At 44.3% G+C, this 22,422-nt stretch overlaps 1 protein-coding gene across 4 annotated transcripts in view; it reads right to left on the reverse strand.

The window, feature by feature from the left end:
- The window catches only part of PPP1R12A (protein phosphatase 1 regulatory subunit 12A), a 160,431-nt gene that overhangs the window by 53,546 nt on the left and 84,463 nt on the right, over positions 1–22,422 (reverse strand). For all 4 annotated transcript variants that reach the window (XM_068162428.1, XM_068162424.1, XM_068162426.1 and 1 more), the window contains exons 3-8: positions 20,923–21,041; positions 8,938–9,097; positions 4,613–4,757; positions 1,458–1,532; positions 373–461; positions 83–240 (exon numbers count right to left, since the gene is read on the reverse strand). In XM_068162428.1, the coding sequence (XP_068018529.1) occupies positions 83–240; positions 373–461; positions 1,458–1,532; positions 4,613–4,757; positions 8,938–9,097; positions 20,923–21,041 (746 nt within the window). The remainder of the gene's footprint in view (positions 1–82; positions 241–372; positions 462–1,457; positions 1,533–4,612; positions 4,758–8,937; positions 9,098–20,922; positions 21,042–22,422) is intronic.

The following is a 22,422-nucleotide window of genomic DNA, read 5'->3' on the forward strand; positions in this document are numbered from 1 at the left end:
AGCTATTTACTATCAGATAATAGAGAGCAAATAAGTACATTTATGAAGTAAGTTCTTAAGGACAATGCAGTGAATAACTTACCTGTCTCTGCTTCAGATTCTGAGTCATCATCCTCTTCCTCTTCACTAGAACAACTGGATTCATCCTTCTTTCCCTCTTCCTCCTCATCTGCTTTTTCTTGCTCCAGGGACTCTGTACTAGATGTGATCTTTTCTTGCTCCATAATCAAGGTCTCCTTACTGAGTTTGAAAAGAAAAACACTTACTAGGTCCTCAAAAATTTACTAACTCCTGTCAAGTACAACTTGATGACAGCTTGTCAAGTTATCTTCTTTTCATTGAAAAGCTTCTAGTCTTTCCCAGTTTACTTACTTTTTGAATGTCTTCTGTGTCTGATTATTATCCATGTTTGCTGTGGATTCAATGAGGGGAGATTTCTTCTCTCGTTTTTCACTGTGAAGCTTCAAAACAGAATAGAATCATGCAGTTAAACTGACAGAATTGTATCAGAGTGACAAAATCACAGCTGGAGGGCAACCTGTAACTACTACAAACCCTAAAAGGTGGTGCAAGCTTTCAGGGTGCTAAAACTTCAAAAGCCTAAAATCTTAGAAACTGTTAGTCCCGGTAAGCTGCTCATTGTTGATGCTTCAGATCACAAAATGCCCACTGGACATGGCAAGTGAAAGACCACATTATTTCTTCTTAGGATTTTTGGTCACCAGAATTGACCAAGTAAGGGCACAGGTCATCTTTTGAGATGACTGTGACATCATCTCAATTGAAGCCCAACATCAAACTTTGTTTCTAACTCATATGCTGCTCTGAGCTGCTGTCACAGTTACAGGCTGACACCCAGGAAATTTCCAGAGGCACTGAGCAGAAAATAGTTAGGGGTAAATAACTGAGCATTGGATACAAAAGGACAATAATGATCAGGTCTAAAGAATTCCATTGGCTTGTTAATAGCCATAAAAGTTAGTTGCATATACAGTTCTTTCTCCTTTTAGCTTCTTCACTTTAGCTGCTACTAGCTGGTGTTTCTGCTTGGCTTTGCTGACTTTGGCTGCATTCCTTGCTGTGGCTAAGTACTAGCAGGGCTATACTAACTGCTTTCTCTCTTTTCCTTGTACAGGGCAGATAAAGGGAGGGGGGTGGGGAGGAGGAAGCTACTGGTAGCCTCCCTGGGTTTGTCCAGAGGGGTTCTTGTGTTGTTTCTAAATTGTAAATATATATATTTTGCACACATTCATTGCATTTCATGTTTCTAGCCTTAGAATGCTTGTAAATGTAGCTTCATTTGCTTCCAAACCTTCTGGGCCAGTCTGGTGATTTATCTTGGGTGTAATTCTCCTAATTTATGTTGGGGAGGGGGTGTGTGATAATTCCTAAACCCACCCCAGCTGTAGGCCTGTTAAAGTATAAGATAGAGATTTCTTTATATGCAAAAGGCCTACCAGATTCTGCTTCTTTTGTAATTCTTCTAAGTATCCTAGAATGTCTTCATCTGCCACATCAAACGCTGTCTGCCCCTGGAGAGAGGGAAAAAGCAGAACACCAGAGTCGTACAGCAGAACTGAAACGCAGCGGATTTTGACGCCGTAACACGTGAGGACGCAGGGAAGGAGCCCACTCAGGGAGAGAAACTGGGAACTGTAGGCCAAGCTCTACTACAAACTGTTAGTCTGCCAGCAGCTGCAAACACTTTTGCAATCTTACATTTTTTGAAACAGGAACATCTACACCTGATTGCTCAGCAAGAGTTTTAGGAGATAAATGCATGTACAATGTTGCTGTCCTTGGAAGGAAAAGAAGCCATCAAGGAAAAGAAATGTAGATTGAAAGGATATGGTGAGGCTGTTGGTTCCAAACAGCTACTTCAACCAGTGCTCAGATCCTGAGCATTTCATTATCCTACCCATCTTACAATATGAAATGCAACTTGGCTTTTTAAAGTTGAAATTGCTTAAGCAAGAGATATCAAATTGAAGCACTCTTACAGTAAAGCATTCACATTCTTACAGTAAAACTGTATTTGACATTTTATATATTATTCAGAAGAGATCTGCTACAACCATTTGTTCTCATCCCCCCTTCAGTGTATGATTTCCATGGCACATGTACTTGAATTAACAGATCATGGATGTAAACTACAGCACAGGAAGTTCCACCTCAACATGAGGAAAAACTTCTTTACTGTAAGGGTCACAGAGCCCTGGAACAGGCTCCCCAAAGAGGTTGTGGAGTCTCCTTCTCTGCAGACTTTCAAGAGCCATCTGGATGTGCTGGATTCTGTGGTCCTGCTCTGGCAGCGGGGTTGGGCTCAAAGATCTCCAGAGGCCCCTTCCAACCCCTAACATCCTGTGATCCTGTGATTCACTAACACCAAGTGATGCTGTCAGCTGGCACTTCTTCAGCTTGCCATACCTACATAGTCACTGCAACTCTCAACTAGCCCAGATGCCCACAAGATGTGAGACTCCATTTTTAAGGCCTGAATTGGTAACAATTTCAAAAATTCCCTTTCTTCATCTCTACCTGGACATGAGAAAAGATGAAGTTCACACAGTTTCACCCAGGAGTCCTTCACTCCTTGCAATACCACATTTTGTGTTTGGGAGTTTGCATTCAAATACAAGGAGGCTGGAATCTAGTCAGAGCCCTAGATCCCCTGCTACAAAAGCAGCTGCATCAACACGCTGCGTGAGCACACTGAAGTGTTGGGAGGATCAGGACAAGATCAGGCAAGTAAGTTCTTCTGTACAATGACCAGCAGGAAGGGCAGAGCTGTCATTTAAAAAATGGTCACAGCAGCTTATTATAAATATGATTAAAGGTATTCATATTTGTCTCTGCTTACTTCAGTTGCTTGAAATGTTAACCATGGGGAAACGTTCCAAATTACGCTGTGAAGGCTACCTTAACTGGTTAGAAAGGAGGGAGCTTCAAATGACTGACTTTCACAGCCATAAAACTTCTGACCATAAAGCAGAAGCACAGGCACCTTTCAACAAGCACTACCCAAGCCAGCTTGAGGTCCTCTGACATAGGAAATATTCCAATTAGTATAACCCAGCCCTAACCTGGAAACTGAACAACAAAATTCTCTCATGTTTATAATTGCATTATGGCTACGTTTCTTCATCTGGCCTTCTAATTTTAGGCAGCTATTAAGTGGGTTCTTCAAAAAAACTAGGAGTTAGAGCTACCTTGACCATAAAAAACCAACATTTTGCAAAAAAAAAAATCTGCTTTAGTTGGAAGGTTATAGCTAAGCCCCATTCATAGAAGTTAATACCTGAAGGCAACTTCCTAGACAAAAATGGTGAGTTCCCAGCTAAGCACCTACAACTGAAACCAGAGTTTTCAGTCTTTCTATCCCCAACAGCAAAATGCCCACTTGCATTTACAACAGGTAAGACTTTGACTGCCCTAGCTCGCACAGACATCAAATAAAACAGCTTATATGTCTCTCTCTCTGTACCTCCTCCATTCTTACTCTTGCTGAGGTTAACTTAGTGTCACAGAAGTGCCCTCCTGTCACTACCCTTCACATCTTCACAACCCCAGCAGATAGTGTAACAGATAAGCTGATAAACTGGGTTTAACTAATTACATCAGCTTTTGACTGCCTGATGCAAAATACAAGGTATACAGCTGCCATTTAATGGTTCTATAAGCACTACACAGAAAGGGAGTCAAAACTATTTGAAATGTGATTCCAGATCTCACTGATTTTGTTATAAGCCATCTCAATCTCCATGGAAGAAAAAGTCAAAGACTAAAAATATTAAGCAGACATAGTTTTGCCTTTAGATAGAGTAAATCCTTGCCAATTCATGAACTCCAATCTCCAAATTGATTTTTAAGTGTATGAAAAAACTCAGAATCTGTCTCTAAAGTCAGGCAGGTAATTTACAGGCATCGACAGAAATCAGATCAGAATCTACCTGTAAAACGTACCACAGGGAGACGAAAGAGAGCTTCGGCACTCACACAGCTTAATGAAACATTCTGGCTTCCTGTGCTGCCTATGTGCATCATGGCCATAATCCCTATCAGCTGGGAACAAGAGCTTGCAAAGCCAACAAGCTACACGTGCCTTTGCTTAAAAATCAAAGCAATATAGCTTATGAAGCGTTTGAGGTATGTCTAAGGAGTCCAGAGGTGCTTAACAAGTTTCTTCCAGCACACCAAACCCAGCGTTCAGCGATTGATATCTCTTTAGTATGCCAACACAAGCTGATTGTAAGAGCTAAAACACTGCCTAAAGGCATCCTCATTGTCATCAATGATCATTTCAGTGATCAAATGAGAGCCTGGATGCAAGTTATTAATTTTGCACCTCTGAAACGTCTGCAAACCCATTCAATTTTGAACTTCCATGTCAATGATTCCACGGAGAGTTAGAGCTAAGCATCAAGTGGCTCTTCAAACCAATTTAGGCAGAGAATTTAGTTTGGAACACAAACATGCTGCTTTGACAGAACATGCATGAAATACTCCATGTACAGTAAACAGCAGTTTATCATCACTTTTCTTACCCTGGCTTCTAAAGTCACTTTAGAGACCAGAACTTTGTATCTTGACAAGGATTACATAAAAATCCTACCACTTTGTTGACAGCCTCCATATCACAGAGGTTTTCCACTAAAATGCGACATGCTTCTTCTTTACCCCAGTGAGCAGCAGCATGAAGTGGTGTCCAGCCATCATAGTCTTTAATATTTACATCGTAGCGAGCCTGAATTAAAAGCCTGAAGAAACCAAAGGGGTTAGAACTTAATACTCTTTGACAGGAGAAACAAACTGCTGCAAAAAAAAAAATAATATCACAAAGTTATTCTACAATATTCCTCTTTTCCATCATGCAGATTTTACTCGGGATATTGAAAACTGATACATTATTTCCTCACAGAAAGATTTGACTTTTCGTTCCTCAGTAGGGGTGTGTGTCCATACATATATATATATATATATATATTAATTTTTTAAAGGTATATTCAAGAAAAGTAGCCCTTTCCATTTTCTTCATTACTTGCTCTCTCTTCCCTCAAACTCTGTTCACAAAATAAATCTGATTGGAAGAGATCTTGAAGTTCAATAGAACAATAGAATAAACCAGGTTGGAAGAGACCTTCAAGATCATCGTGTCCAACCTATCACCCAACACCACATAATCAACTAAACCATGGCAACAAGCACCCTATCAAGTCTCCTCCTAAACAACTCCAGTGATGGTGATTCCACCACCTCCCCAGGCAGCCCATTCCAATGGGCAATCACTCTCTCTGTGTAGAACTTCCTCCTAACCTCCAGCCTAAACCTCCCCTGGCACAGCCTGAGACTGTGTCCTCTTGTTCTGGTGCTGGTTGCCTGGGAGAAGAGACCAACTTCTGCCTGTCTACAACCTCCCTTCAGGTAGTTGTAGAGAGCAATAAGGTCAACCCCGAGTCTCCTCCTCTCTAGGCTAAGCAATCCCAGCTTCCTCAGTCTCTCCTCATAGGGCTTGTGTTCCAAACCCCTCACCAACTTTGTTGCCCTTCTCTGGACTCCTTCCAGCAAGTCAACATCCTTCCTAAACTGAGGGGCCCAGAACTGGACACAGTATTCGAGGTGCGATCATCCAGTCCAGTGTTGCATCTACACAGCTAGCTATTTTCTCGTGGTTTCCTGGTGGGCAGCAAGTTCTGCATGGGAGAGCAATGTGCCCTTGTGGTCAAGAGGGCCAATGGGATCCTGGGGTGTAGAGAAGTGTGTCCAGCAGAGCCAGGGAGGTTCTCCTCCCCCTCTACTATGTCCTGGTGAGACCTCACCTGGAATATTGCATCCAGCTCTGAGCTCCCCAGTTCAGGAGGGACAGGGATCTGTTGGAGAGAGTCCAAAGGAGGGCTACAAGGATGCTGAAGGGACTGGAGCACTGCCTGGTGAGGAGAGGCTGAGGGACCTGGAGCTGTTTAGTCTGGAGAAGACTGAGAGGGGATTTAAAATACGGCTGGGGGTCAAGACAGAGGGGACAGACTCTGATCATTTGCACCCCGGGACAGCACAAGGGATAATGGATAGAAACTCCAGCACAGGAGACTCCACCTCAGCCTGAGGAGGAACTTCTTCACTGGGAGGGCCACAGAGCACTGGAGCAGGCTACCCAGAGAGGTTGTAGAGTCTCCTTCTCGGGAGACTTCCAAGCCCCATCTGGATGTGTGACCTCTGGATTCTCTGGCCCTGCTCTGACAGTGGGGCTGGACTCGCTGATCTCTGGAGGTCCCTTCCAACCCCTACCATCCTGTGAGCCTGTGATGTACAGCAATAGACAAAAGCCCTTTATAAGGAAAGGAGAGCTGTAAAATGACCAGATTTGTTAGACACAGTGTCCTTATCCAGGAAGTTATTAAAATCTCCTCCTGTTCTAATACTAGTTGATTGAAGCTTGCATATTCTGCTGTCATTAACAAGCAATGACTTAATCTGTTATTTACATGCTTTGGTTGCTATCTGGGAGGGAGCAGAGCTCCTCAGAGGGCCTGCTTTTTAGCCTTCAATCAGCATGGTTCTGATGTGACTTGTCAAAGTAACCACTGAGCCTTAACTTGACAAACAGGTTTTTTGTGGGGTGTTTTTGTTTGTTTGTTTGGAGTTTGTGTGTAAAGGGCTATCAGCTTTATTCATCCTTATTCATAATTACTAAAACCCAAAAAACTCTTCGTCTCTTCAGCTAATATATTCATAGCATTATCCTCCAATGAGTCAGCTTTCACACATGCTCAGCTGCATGTGCATGTGCATCCTGCACAGTTTTGGTAATTGGAAGCCATCAGGAAAATTGCCTGCACATGTATTTTCTCCCCCCTAGGTAAAGACACAGACTAGACTACAAAAAGACACCAGTTATAGAGCAAACTCCTTACAGAGGCATGTGTTACAGTTTTAGGCTGATGCCTAGGAATTTTCCAGAGGCTCTGAGTAGAAAAGAGTAAAAAGGTAAATAAATTGCCATTGGATGCAGAATAATAACACAGGTATGTCTACATCATTCCACTCAGTTGCTAACTGGGACAAAAGTTAGTTGCATAAACTATTCTCCTTCTTTTCACTTCTTGCTCCCTTATCTCTCTTTCCTGACCTTTTGTTGACTGAACTGACTTTGTGTTGTGTCTCTGAAGGTACTGGGGAAGGGAGAAGGAAGGAGGTTATTAGCAGCCCCCCTTGGACTGCCCAGAGAGGTCTGGGAACAATTCAAGAGGATGCTTGTGCTGTTTCTAAGTTGTAAATATCTATTTTATGCACATTCATTGCATTTCATATTTCCAGATTTTGCCTGCTTTGTAAATACAGCTTCATTCAGCTTTCAAACCAACTGAGCTAGTCTGGTGATTTATTCTGGGGGGGGCAATTCTCCAAGTTTGTTGTGAGGGGGAGTCTCAACCCCCCACACCATGCTACTCCAAACCAAGATTTTTTTCTGCTTCAGCTGGATAATGTCTCTTCATCATGTTGAAGCATGATGGGGTTTTTTGAAGCAGAACTCCCATTCAACGTACTGTATATAATGGCTACAATGATTAAAGAAAGCTCTGTCATTCAACTTCTGTTGACAAAACATTACAAGGCTCTGCAGACATTAAAGGTGGCAATACCTAGACAGTCAGGGTGTGGGCTCAGTTGCATTCACATTAAAATACATACAATTATTCCTAGTACAGCTAAAGCAGTCAAATGCATTGCTTTAGTGTGATTATAGATGTGTTATTAAGTATGCTTTCCTTCAGTAAGACAGAGCTTTGATGAAAACAAATTAAACCTCTGTGGCAGCACAAACTTGCACTGTGTTAATAAAAAGCTGCCTGTGAATTACAGGACACCAAAAGCCTGATGCTTTCCAGGAAATATTTCAAGACTAATGATTTGTGGACTTGGGGGTGCTGGTGGATGAGAAGCTCAACATGACCCACCAGTGAGCACTTGCAGCCCAGAAAGCAAATCACATCCTGGGCTGCATCAAGAGAAGCATAGACTGCAGGTTGAGAGAGGGGATTCTCCCTCTCTGCTCTGGTGAGACCCCCACCTGGAATACTGTGCCCAGTTCTGGAGACCACATTAGAGGAAGGATCTGGAGGTGTTGGGGGTAGGGGGTTGGAACTGGATGATCCTTGAGGTCCCTTTCAACCCTAACAATTCTATGATTTTCAACACCAATATCAGAAAAGCAAAGTTCAATTCTCTATTCCTTAGGTCTAAAAAGAAAAAGCAAACTACATTCAGTGTGGAGTGCAAACTCTGCTTTGTGTATGCAAACTACAACTACCTGAGGGGTGGTTGTGGCCGGGAAGGGGTTGGTCTCTTCCCCCAGGCAACCAGCACCAGAACAAGAGGACACAGTCTCAAGCTGCACCAGGGGAGGTTTAGACTCGAGGTGAGGAGGAAGTTCTTCACTGAGTCATTCCTCATTGGAACGGGCTGCCCAGGGAGGTGGTTGAGTCACCATCCCTGGAGGCGTTCAAGAGGAGACTGGACATGGCACTTGGTGCCATGGTCTAGTCATGAGGTCTGTGTTGATAGGTTGGACTCGATGATCCTCAAGGTCCTTTCCAACCTAAGTTATACTGTGATACTGTGATAAAATACAGGGAGTCTTGAAGATATTCACCAAGAATGCATTCAGCTTGTTTACCCAGTGAGCTTCAAAAACAAAGCAAAGGTTTTGTTAACTTTCTTCTTTTAAGTAAGTATCCAGGTTTTAATGACTTCACATAGGAAGCTAACAGCATCATGGTTTCTGAGTACTTGAAAACATGAAAGAAGACAATTCCAGAGAGTGTTGTTTTCCAGTGCTGGTTGTTGTCTAGAAGTTACAAGCGGCCCTGCCTATCAATTCCAAGCAGCATTACAACAGCAAGAGAAGCAAATATGACAAGCTTCCATTTAAGCCATACTTACTTTAAGACTTCTGTATAGCCCTTAGCAGCAGCTACATGAAGTGCTGTACCACCAGATTTTGCATGCCTGACATCATTTATATGACCACTGTTGAGCCACTGCCTCGCATCTCTCAGCATTATTCGTTCTTCTTCTTTCCGAGCTGCCTCTATATCAACCCCTAAATTGAGGGAGCGAGGGGGAGATGGAAAGAGAAGACAAAACATTTCAGTTTAAATGCTTAACTCAGTTGTGCAACAAATAACACACTTTTTTTCTGTAAACAAAACACAAGAAGAGTAAAAATGTGAATAACATTCAGGGTTAGATATTAACACCTTTTGGAAGATGAATCCCAAGAGCTTCAGGAAGCCCCCATTCTTGCATGATGTTTTGCATACATAATGCAGGTTTTTTTTCCCCAAAGGAAAAACCAAAACAAATCCCCAGCTACTAAAATGTTAGGAGTGTCTATCAATACAGTAATAATCATTTAAGTGACTTGATTAGAAGAGGAAAAAAAAGTATATAGCCAGCAGGGCCAGGGAGGGGATTCTCCCCCACTACTCTGCTCTGGTGAGACCCGACCTGGAGCACTATGTCCAGTTCTGGAGCCCCTATTACAGGAAGGATCTGGAGGTGCTGGAAGGTGTCCAGAGAAGGGCCACGAGGATGAGCAGAGGGCTGGAGCTGCTCTGCTGTTGAGAAAGACTGAGAGAGTTGGGGCTGTTCAGTCTGGAGAGGAGAAGGCTCCCAGGAGACCTTCTTGTAGCTTTCCAGTATCTGCCGGGGGCTCCAAGAAAGCTGGGGAGGGAATTTTGGGGGTGTCATGGAGTGATAGGGGTGGAGGCAACTGGAAAAAAAAAAAAAAAAACCAGAAATGGGTAGATTGAGATTGGATGTTAGGAAGAAGTTGTTCCCCATGAGGGTGGTGAGAGGCTGACACAGGTTGCCCAGGGAGGTGGTGGAAGCTTCATCCCTGGAGGTTTTTCAGGCCCAGCTGGATGTGGCTGTGAGCAACCTGCTGTAGTGTGAGGTGTCCCTGCCCATGGCAGGGGGGTTGGAACTGGATGATCCTTGAGGTTCCTTCCAACTCTAACAACTCTATGATTCTATATTTTAGCCTTCTAAGCACCAAAAGGTAAGCCTGGTTTGATATATCTGCAGAAAATAGAAAACCACTACAATTTTAACAAGGAGATAGCTATGAAAGAGGAACACTCTAGCTTCTCATTATTGAGACCAACTTCCTCCTGGCTACAACCTCCCTTCAGGTAGTTGTACAGGACAAAGAGGTCTCCCCTGAGCCTCCTCCTCTCCAGGCTAAGCAACCCCAGCTCCCTCAGCCTCTCCTCATAGGGCTGTGCTCAAGGCCTCTCCCCAGCCTGGTTGCCCTTCTCTGGACACATTCAAGTGTCTCAATGTCCTTCCTAAATTGAGGGGCCCAGAACTGGACACAGGCCTCAAGGTGTGGCCTAACCAATGCAGAGTCCAGGGGCACAATGACTTCCCTGCTCCTGCTGGCTACACTATTCTTGATGCAGGCCAGGATGCCATTGGCCTTCTTGGCCACCTGGGCACACTGCTGGCTCATATTTAGGCGGCTGTCAATCAGCATCCCCAGGTCCCTTTCTGTTTGGCAGCTCTCCAGCCACTCTGACCCCAGCCTGTAGCTCTGTAGCTCTTTCTTCACATCTCAGGTGAAAAAAATAAGAATAATTTAATAGTAAATGGCACACAAAAAATATCACACACTGATGCAAAGAGAAGAACACAATCTAACAAGTGTACACATCAGGTTAAACAGAAAAAAAATGCCAGACCACAAATGGTTGAAGCACAGCATCTATTTGCTATCATTGTTAGATTACTACCACATGGAGTGCTCTCAAGAAGAGGTAAGGAGTCTTACAGACAACTGTGCACCAGCACTCTCCTGTGGGTGCACAGCTCTGACAACTTTTTTTTGAGGAAAAAGGACTCAGGAAGTCTGGCTGTCAAGAACACAAACTGTATCTGAGTTGACCTCTGACACAAAATCAGTGAGTCAACCTTCATAAATCTTAGTTTATGTGTATGGTTTGTCTAGTCTTAGACCCTGGTATGCATGGACTTCAGAGATGTTTCTCTCTTTTAAATTTCTCATGTAGTAAAGCATTAACATGGACATAAGAAATCTAGAAATCCAGAAACAGGACCTGATTCAGTAGATAAACACACAAGCCTCCACAGTAGTCCTGATAGCATATAAAACAGAAGTCAACATGGTTTTAAAAACACTTCAGAGAGAGACTTTCTATGGCTCAGGTCTAATTCTGCCTTCTTTCAGTATTTCCTGCTAAAGGTTCATCCATTTCCAGAACTGCCAGCAGACTTTTTTCTATCACATAACTCTCCTTACAGTCCAACTAATGAATACACACCAATACAAAACAGACTGCAAAGAAGTAGACTATGCAAAGCTAGAACATCTCTTTTCAAAACAATCCTCACTATCAACACAGACTGGGGGAGGAGGTGTTAGAAAGCAGCCCCTGTGAAAAAGGACTTGGGGGTGCTGATGGATGAGATGCTGGGCACGAGCAGGCAATGTAAGCTTGCAGCACAAAAGGAGGAGGACCACAAGAATGATCAGGGGGCTGAAGCACCTCTGCTATGAGGACAGGCTGAGGGAGCTGGGGGCATTCAGCCTGGAAAAGAGAAGGCTCCAGGGAGGCCTAAGAGCAGCCTGCCAGTACCTGAAGGGGGCTACAGGAAGGATGCAGAGAGACTGTTTGCAAAGGCCTGCAGGGACAGGACCAGGGACAATGGCTTCAAACTAGAGCAGAGCAGATTTAGATTAGATGTTAGGAAGTTCTTTACTGTGAGGGTGGTGGAAGACTGGCACAGGTTGCCCAGGGAGGTGGTTGAGGCTCCGTCCCTGGAGATCTTCAAGGTGAGGTTGGAGGAAGCCCCAAGGATCAGTGCTAGGCCCTGTGCTATTTAACATCTTTATTGATGATCTGGATGAGGGCATTGAGTCCGTCATCAGTAAATTCACAGATGACACCAAGCTGGGGGCAGGAGTTGATCTGCTGGAGGGTAGAGAGGCTCTGCAGAGGGACCTCGACAGGCTGGACAGATGGGCAGAGTCCAAGGGCCTGAGATTGAACACATCCAAGTGCCAGGTTCTGCACATTGGCCACAGCAACCCCATGCAGTGCTACAGGCTGGGGTCAGAGTGGCTGGAGAGCAGCCAGGCAGAGAGGGACCTGGGGGTACTGGTCAATGGTAGGCTGAACATGAGCCTGCAGTGTGCCCAGGCAGCCAGGAGGGCCAATGGCATCCTGGCCTGTATCAGGGACAGTGTGGCCAGCAGGAGCAGGGAGGTCATTCTGCCCCTGTACGCTGCACTGGTTAGGCCACACCTTGAGTCCTGTGTCCAGTTCTGGGCCCCTCAGTTTAGGAAGGAGGTTGACTTGCTGGAAGGTGTCCAGAGAAGGGCAACAGAGCGGGGGAGGGGTATGGAGCACAAGCCCTATGAGGAGAGACTAAGGGAGTTGGGCTTGCTTAGCCTGGAGAAGATGAGGCTCAGGGAAGACCTTATTGGTCTCTACAACTACCTGAAGGGATGTTGTAGACAGGCAGGAGTTGGTCTCTTCTCCCAGGCAACCAGCACCAGAACAAGAGGACACAGTCTCAGGCTGCACCAGGGGAGGTTTAGGCTGGAGGTTAGGAGGAAGTTCTACACAGAGAGAGTGATTGCCCATTGGAAGGGGCTGCCTGGGGAGGTGGTGGAGTTGCCATCACTGGAGGTGTTCAGGATGAGACTTGATGGGGTGCTTGGTTGCATGGTTTAGTTGATTAGGTGGTGTTGGATGATAGGTTGGATGCGATGATCTTGAAGGTCTCTTCCAACCTGGTTTATTCTATTCTATTCTGATGGTGCTCTGGCAGGGGAGGTGGACTGGATGGTCTCTGGAGGTCCCTTCCAACCTCTAATGTACTGTGATTTTGTGGTCCTCAAAGGCAAGCAGATGTAAAAGCCCAAGCAAATTACAGTTTGCAGTAGCTGACACATAGTATTGTAGAAGCCTTCTGGAGGAATAGGAATATGTGACTATCAGCACATTATTGATTCAAAGCTCCTGGGTTTTGTGTGTGTCAGACTTACAGAGCTTATTAGCTAGGTAAAATTTAATCTCTATTCAGATTTTTATTGTGGGTTGCCTCTAGAGAGAGAGTTTAAGAAACATGTGTTTAATTTTTACAATAGCTTCTTCCAAAGAAGAGCATTTTGGCTTTTTCCTCTGCTGAGTGCTTCAGCAGTCTTTTGTATCTTCCTGCATCTTGCTGATTTAGCCTCTAGATTAGGGATTTTCACCCATTTCTGATGAAACAGAATTACAGTGATTTTTATTAAATATCCAAGGCCAAACTGATTGTTTCAGTTGGGGATGAGTCTAGGAGTTTGTTCAGCTGCTTTTTAACATGTAATGTATATATAACCTACCTCAGGTTTTTTTGATACTTAGAATAGAATTAACCAGGTTGGAAAAGACGTTTGAGATCATCCAGTCCAACCTATCACCCAACACCATCTAATCAACTAAACCATGGCACCAAGTGCCTCATCCAGTCTCCTCTTAAACACCTCTAGTGATGGTGACTCCACCACCTCCCTGGGCAGCACATTCAACATGATGGCATTCAACAAATCCAAGTGCCAGGTGCTGCACTTTGGCCACAACAACCTCATGCAGAGCTACAGGCTGGGGTCAGAGTGGCTGGAGAGTTGCCAAACAGAAGGGGACCTGGGGGTGCTGATTGACAGCCGCCTAAACATGAGCCAGCAGTGTGCCCAGGTGGCCAAGAGGGCCAATGGCATCCTGGCCTGCATTAGGAATAGTGTGGCCAGCAGGAGCAGGGAAGTCATTCTGTTCCTGTGCCCAGCACAGGTTAGGCCACACCTTGAGTCCTGTGTCCAGGTAAAGGAACTGAACATAGACCTCTATGGATATCATAACCAATCCAGCACCAGAACTAGAGGACACAGTCTCAAGCTGTGCCAGGGGAAGTTTAAGCTCAAGGTGAGGAGACAGTTCTTCACAGAAAGAGTAACTGGTCATCGGGATGTGCTGCCCAGGAGGTGGAGGAGTCACTATCCTTGAAGGTGTTCAAAAAAGGATTGTATGTGGCACTTGGAGCCATGGTTTAGTTGTCAGGAGGTGCTGAGTGATAGGTTGGACATGAAGATCTCTCAAGTCTTTTCCAACCTTATTGATTCTATGATTCTAACTGGGTTTCTGAAGCCCAAGCAAGATATAAGATACATCCCCCCTGCATTGGTAGGGGGGGTGGATGCAGTGGTCTCTGGTGGTCCCTTCCAGCCCCTAATGGTCTGTGATAACAGCTGCAGAGGACTAATGCCTGCATCCATTTCCATCATGAGAGTTTTGCCAACCTAAATAAAAGATCCTGGCACAAAAATGGGAATCAAACTTTCTGTGATTAAAAAAAAAAAGCAAAGCTGCTCTGAGCTGTCAAATGCAATTCCCGTGATTAACCAGAGAAAACGGAATGTAAACAGCCTTTTATTACACCTTGTAGGGCCCTTTCTCCTCGCTTTTGTTTTCCAGACTCTATTAAGAGACCAGGGGAAAGGAAAAGGCTCAGCGCCCGCTTCAAACACTTCCTTCGTCCGGCCCATAGATGGCAATGCGCTGCCTCCCAGCTCGGCTGCAGCCTGAGCCTTTGCTCTCACCACCAGTTGCACACTTCACCTCCCTGGCAGCACGACAGCTTCTTAAATCATTAATAATTTATTGCTCAATGCTTTATTTTCTTTCTTCTTCTCCCCCTCCCCCGATTTCTTTATTCTTCTGATCAACAAGTGTTATTCAACAGCTCCAAGCAGGTCTGAACACAGCGTGCCGGTCAGGGAGCATTTAATGAGATTCAGCCCAAGTGTAAATGCTGAATCACTGTTTCAGGCCTCCTCAGCCATATAAAGGCATGTTTTATAGATACTGCATGGGAGATCGACCCACTTTTGCTTGGTGTAGTGAATGTTTATATACAAATGTAATAGTTCACATTTCATCCACATAAGCAAAACCGACTCTAGCAAGGCACCCCAGAGAGTCTCCTTAGGTTGACCTATAATTAAGGGTGAGGAAAATTTGCTTTTCCTTGTAAAAGTAGTGACTTTTGCTGTAGCATGAACTCCTGATTCACCTCACATCACCTATCCCCGCTCACTCACCTCCCAAGAATGTTTCCCATCATTCAAAATAACTACTTAGGCAGTTAAAAATAATTTTCAGGGGACATCTGATGATAAACAGCTGCAAACTGGTTTCTAGCCATTGCACTTAACCCTACTCAAGACCTAAAGAGAGGCAACATTGAAAATGGGCCAGGACTAGCTAAGACCAAAGCCACATCTCTCAAGTCAAGAGAAGTATGGCCAGCAGGTCAAGGGAGGTGATTCTTCCCCTCTCTTCTGCTCTGGTGTGACCCCATCTGGAGCACTGAGTCCAGTTCTGGAGCCCCTAACACAGGAAGGATCTGGAGGTGCTCAGATGTGTCCACAGCAGTAACATGAGGATGACCAGAGGGGTGCTCTGCTCTTCTATTGAGAGAGACTGAGGGAGCTGGGGTTGTTCAGTCTGGAGAAGGGTCCCAGGACACCTAATTATGGCCTTCCAGGATCTGAAGGGGGCTACAAGAAAGCTGGGGAGGGACTTTTGAGGGTGTCAGGGAGAGATAGGACTGGGGGGAAAGGAGCAAAACTAGAAATGGGTAGATTCAGACTGGATGTGAGGAAGAAGTTGTTCCCCATGAGGGTGGTGAGAGACTGGCACAGGTTGCCCAGGGAGGTGGTGGAAGCCTCATGCCTGGAGGTTTTTGCAGCCAGGCTGGATGTGACTGTGAGCAACCTGCTGTAGTGTGAGGTGTCCCTGCCCATGGCAGGGGGGTTGGAACTGGCTGATCCTTGAGGTCCCTTCCAGCCCTGACAATTAACTCTATGATTGTAAGTCTGCTAGTTTTCACCAGTGCAGATGAAAACTGTGCTACTGGCAAGAGACAACATCCACCACCATCACAGGTTGAAACACTGCAGAGCAGAAACGCAGGGGATAGTCTCAAGAAATTGTCATACTACTACTACTATAAATCAAGATACTGCCCCATGACAAAGATATCAGCCCTATGGAGAAACAACAATACAGGTCCAAAGAGAAGTTTTGTGTATAACACACAAATCAGTCAAAACACACAGCACACACAAAGAGTTCTTCCACACTGCTTCAAAATCATTTCCATAAACCACTTTGTTTTGCTATATTTGCAGTGCTTGTAACTGGGCCAAAAGATCTTTATACCTCACCTGAGCATGGAGGGAATTTATTTTCTCACAAAAAAAAGTATAAAAGTAAAGCAGGTTTTAGGCTTAAAACATAAAGCAAGTAATCCTGCTGTGAAAATGAGGGTAGAAAAATGCTTTCCCTACTTTCAGAGTGCTACGGCTTCCCTCCCAGGACACTTAGTGGATTAGTTTAGAAGTACTGCGTAGACCATTACACCAACAGGGTCCTGATGTATGCTCAGGAACATAATGGTGGCCCACACAAGAATACACATAAAAAAAGACACCTGATCCAAGGGTCACAATGTGTAAGTGTCAAATATGGAGATGAGAATAAGTCAGGGATAGACACTGGATAATATTCCTCTAAAAACTCTTTCATGTCTAACACTCCTTACAATAGAACTTGAAAAACAGCACAGGAGGTTCCACCTCAACAGGAGGAGGAACTTCTTCACTGGGAGGGTCACAGAGCACTGGAGCAGGCTGCCCAGAAGGGTTGTGGAGTCTCCTTCTCTGGAGACTTTCCAGGCCCATCTGGATGTGTTCCTGTGTGACCTGTGCTGGATTCTATGGTCCTGCTCTGGCAGGGGGGGTTAGACTTAAAGGATCTCTGGAGGTCCCTTCCAGCCCTAACATCCTGTGAGCCTGTGAAGGTTAGTCTGGATCACTGACATCTCATCTCTAGTCAGATCAGATTTTGCCAAACAGGATGAACAAACACTGAAGAGCTTTCATTTTATTAATGCTGTAACTTCTCATAGAGCTGAACTGTGCTGCATTAGTCACTTCTATGACTCCATCATTTCCAGAGGCTCCCATTTCTTGTCCTGTTGTTAAACATGTCCTTAAAATATAATTTGATACCTGCAAAAAGTGTGCATAACTGCAAAGTGATGATCTGCAGAAGGCTGAATAGTTACACCACTGGAATGCTCTTGGAAGTTTTCCCATAAAGGCTGAAGGTCTGCTAAAGCAGCAAAAAAGGTGACTTAATATGGTGATGCTTCTCAGATTTCTAACAGAAGCAAGCACCAAAATGTCATCACTACCATCTACTGGAAAGCACAGTGAATATCACTGCTGATGTCAGTATGTAGGAAGCCACACTCACAGTGTTAACTATGCAACACCATAATGAAACTAATCAATGTAGGGATAAACACACGTGGCAAGGTTGCAAGGCAAGAATGCTGCAGAAAACATCTGCTTTCCTTTCCTGTGGCATGCTTTACCTACACAGAGGTAACTTTTTTGGGGGGGGCCAGGTTTGTTCCTTTTCAAAACAAACAGGCTGATCTTCCATGACTGGTAACACTGAGACAATGCAGATGGCTCCCCAGAGCCTGCAGTTGGCTTGTGTGACCAAAACTGCACCACTGCTTTATTTTATACAGGGAGCGATGCTAAAGCTGGAAGGGTAACTGCATTCAGCCACATGCACCCAAAAGGAGGTTCTAGACAAGTGGGGGTTGGCCTCTTCTCCCAGGCAAGCAGCACCAGAACAAGAGGACACAGTCTCAAGCTGCACCAGGGGAGGCTTAAATTGGAGATGAAGAGAAAGTTCTTACCAGACAGAGTAATTGGCCATTGGAATGTGCTGCCCAGGGAGGTGGTGGAGTCACCATCCCTGGAGGAGTTCAAAAAGGGATTAGATGTGGCACTTGGAGCCATGGTTTAGTTGTCAGGAGGTGTTAGGTATTAGGTTGGACTTGTTGATCTCTGAGGTCTTTTCCAACCTTATTGATTCTGTGATTCCATAGTCAAAGACAAAACTGTCACAACGCATCAGCGCTGACTCCACAGTAAGACAAACAATTAAGTTCCTCTTCTAGAGCCATTAACTTTGCTAGGCATGGCATACAGACAATTAGGCACTTTCCTAGTGGTCATGATAATGACTAAATAACCAGGTCTTTACATAACAGCAACTTTATGTGGTGGGTTAACCCTGCTTTCTTCTTTTGTTTTCAGAAAGAGGCGTTAACCCACCTTAACGCCTCTTTCTGAAAACAAAAGAAGAAAGCAGGGTTAACCCACCACACTTTACTTGCAAGTTAAGGACGCCATGAAAAGCAGATGATTAAAACATTGGTGCTGAGACAACTGTATCATGATTTAGTGAGGTACAAGTTCACACTGGGGTTCACAGCCTTTCTATTCCATTCTAATTCATAATCATTAAGCATTTGCTATTATTTCTTCCCTGCAGGTAAAACCCCTGAGTTCTGACACCTTCAGATGCAAATTGAGAAGGAGGGATAGCTACTTGCTTTCTGCTCTGCTTTCTGTGATACTGCAACTCCTATGAGGTCTAACACCAAAACAAGCCAGGGGTGATACACATATATAAAAGCATTTGTATACATGTGTGTGCAAATATATACACACACACACAAACCCATAAACATATATATATAAAAGATTCTTTTAAAAAGCTTTTTTTCTTCTAGAAATAAAAAACCAGTGAGATTTTGGAAGACCAAAATCAGTCAATTTAACAAGCAACTACTACAGTTAGAATAACACATCAGTAAAGTCAAACACTGCAAAATCAACCTTGAAGAATTTAGGTTGAAGAACAGTCCAGAAACAACTGTCCAGCAATGAGTGACACTACTATTGGGGGGGAGAAAGGTGGGTTTTTTTTTATTTTCCAAAGCAATTGAAAAACTGTAGCACAGCCCAAAAAAAACCCCAATAAAATCAGAACTGCCTAACCTGATGTTCTTGATGTGTTCATGGTTTGAACTGTTCAATCAAAACCCTGTTAAAGCTACCAAGGAGTGGGGTAGGGTAGGGTAGGGTAGGGTGGAGTGGAATAGAGTGGAGTGGAATAGAGTGGAGTGGAATAGAGTGGAGTGGAATAGAGTGGAGTGGAATAGACCAGACCAGACCAGGTTGGAAAAGACCTTCAAGATCAAGTCCAACCTATCATCCAACACTATCCAATCAGCCAAACCTTGGCACCAAAACCTTTATCACATCTGTAGTCTGCTCCTGTGTATCAGCAGACAGCTCTTATTTCCCTGCATATTGTGTCATCCACCTTCTTTTTACCATTTGCTTTGGCCATTATATAGGTTTAACCATACAACTGATGGCAAGGCAAAGCTGGAAACAATCACTATTTTACTCTTAAATTGTGTAACTCTTGCCTTAAGAGAGAAATCCAGTGCTGCAAAAGAAAGAAAAAGGCAGCATATTCAAGGAGGAAGAAGCCTTTCAAGAGGCAGACAGGGGTCTCAAAGCAATGGAGATGTGGTCCCCTAGCATGGCCTCCCCACAGGCACCATCTTCACTCAGCGTCATCTTCCTTCACTATAAAAAGGTAACTCAAACCACACCACCCCAGTTCTTGCACTGCGAGTTCTGGTACAGCAGAGAGCTTCTATTGGAGTCAAGGTGGTCAGTCAACAACAACTGAATATTCTTTCCACTGTGGAATGAAAACTTTGAGAGACCTTTCACTGGAAAACCCATCTGAGGAACACAGGACACAGCAGTGTAAGGAAGGGAAGGAAAAAGCAGAGAAAGCTCAGTTTGCCTTTTTTTTAATGCTACCTTCTCTTGTACAGACAGCAGCTGAACATGAGCCACCAGCATGCCCAGGGGGCCCAGAAGGCCAATGGCATCCTGGTCTGCATCAGGAATAGTGTGGCCAGCAGGAGCAGGGAAGTCATTTTGCCCCTGTGCTCAGCACTGGTTAGGCCACACCTTGAGTCCTGTGTCCAGTTCTGGGCTCCTCAATTTAAGAAGGACACTGAGACACTGGAACATGTCCAGAGAAGGGCAACAAGGCTGGGGATGGTTCTGGAGCACAGCCCTATGAGGAGAGGCTGAGGGAGCTGGGGGTGTTTAGCCTGGAGAAGAAGAGGCTCAGAGGAGACATGATTTCCATCTACAACTACCTGAAATGAGGTTGTAGCCAGGAGGGGGTTGGTCTCTTCTCCCAGGCAACCAGCACCAGAACAAGAGGACACGGTCTCAAGCTGTGCCAGGGGAGGTTTAGGCTGAAGGTGAGGAGAAAGTTCTTCCCAGAAAGAGTAATTGCCCATTGGAATGTGCTGCCCAGGGAGGTGGTAGAGTCATCATCCCTGGAGGTGTTCAAAAAAGGACTGGATGTGGCACTTGAAGCCATGGTTTAGTTGTCATGAGGTTTTGGGTGATAGGTTGGACTTGATGATCTCTGAGGTCTATTCCAACCTTACTGATTCTGTGACAGTACTGCCAGCAGTATCAACATTCTAGGAGCAAGCTGCATCAATTTAAGGGATAGACTTTTAAACCTTACTGTCAAAACTTGATACCTACCCATTAACTGTTACATGAATGCTCATCTATACAGTGCCTTCAGAAGAGTACACAAAAGCAAGGAGGAACTTAAGGTTCATCATAATTTTGCAGGCCTAAAACAAGTACAGTGTAAAACTCCTTATCCCAGAGTGAATGCACAAATCCAGTATTTCTGATCTCTTTTTTCACAAAAGGCTGAGTAAAAACACCTAGAAGACAGCTTGAGCACTGTGCACTGTGTTGGCAATTGCCTTTAGAAAACAAAACTGAGTGACTTAAAAATTCCCAATTCAGTGTGAACTTGCCAAAATGTTTGTAGTGCCCAACACACAAACCCATCCCTCCATATTCAAAATTACCTTGTCTATTTACTTCATTCTGAAGCAGCTCTTCCATTGCCTCCTCTTCAGCAATATGTAATGGAGTGTCTCCTTCACTATTTACAGCCCCTACATGTGCTCCTTGACTAATTAAATACCTGCCCATAGAAAAAGAAAAACAGAACGTAAGCAACACGGGAAAGCTGATGCAACAACAACAACAAGAAGTCAGCAGCCACTAGGACATTATATGCAATGGTTATATATATGCACACATACAATTAATAGAGACAACTGTATTAGGTATAAATAAAACCACCTCCTGACTGTCTACAGTCCCTGAACACCAGCAGGTCTTCTCATCACAACACTCATTAATACCAACAGCCCTCAGTTTGCTCTTCGCTTTGCCACAAGGGCTCCTGACGTTTTAATACATACTTCCAAGAAAGGAAAGAAGAAAGTGGTTAGATGATGAACAGAAGTGAATACAGAGTTGGTTACCAGGGGTTGAACCACCATTTCCCATGAGCTACCTCTATTAAGCCACTCTTCCCAGAGCTTCCCAATTCAGTGGCATATTGGGCTTCTACACTTCGGCAGTCCTGAATCCTGGTCTCTGAGGCAGATTCACCAAGTCAAATAAAACCAGAATCATCTCTGCTCCCAAGTATTCATGAGGTCTGCTTTCAATGGGGGAAGAGGTGAGGGGGAGAAAGGAAGCAGTACTTTACACCATTACAGCCCTACTAAGTGTTTTTGTAGTGTTTCAGGAGGCAACAATCAGGACCCTGAGGAATTTACTTCTACATTTCCAGGTTAAGTGGAATAGACTGATCGCAACAAGAAGTCACAAAAGGACAAAGTTACCTCATTGTATTAAACCATAAGCCTATAGTTATTGAGAGCATACTGAATATTACATTGTCTGTTTCTAAGAAGACAGTGAACAACAACTAAATCATCAATAGTTACCAGTCTTAACCATTCTGACCAAAACATTTCCACTTTGCTCACAAAAATTCAACAGTTTCAACCACGACAGGACTTGATACAAATAAAACATTGCAAACCTCCCTCCTGCCTTGCGGTGCTAATTTACACTTCCCATACGTTGGAGAAAAAAAAATAGCCATCAGAAAGTACTCAGACCTGAAGAGCTAGTGATCCATTTGGTAGCAGGTGTATGAAATCAGAAGTGCTTTCTTAACCTCGTATTGCAGAACGCCAAATTATGCAGGCGCCAGTCACAAAGTCAATCCAAAACTAATACAAATGCTTTGAAGTATTTCTGCTGAAGCACTGCCCATGAAAAATAACAGATGCCACATCTAGGACTGTATTTTCCTTATCTTTATTCAGTTACACAGCATCAAGTGGACATGGCACTTGGTCATGAGGTCTGTGGTGACAGGTTGGACTTGACGATCTTTGAGGTCTCTTCCAACCTCGGTGATACTGTGAAAAAAGTGCTCTCATACATTAGTGTTTGCTCTCTTTTCCCAAGTAACTACTGACAGGACAAGAAGAAGAGGGTTT

Source organism: Melanerpes formicivorus, unplaced genomic scaffold (assembly GCF_026170545.1).
Source record: "Melanerpes formicivorus ecotype bairdi unplaced genomic scaffold, bMelFor1.0.p_v2 SCAF_64, whole genome shotgun sequence".
NCBI lineage: Eukaryota > Metazoa > Chordata > Aves > Piciformes > Picidae > Melanerpes > Melanerpes formicivorus.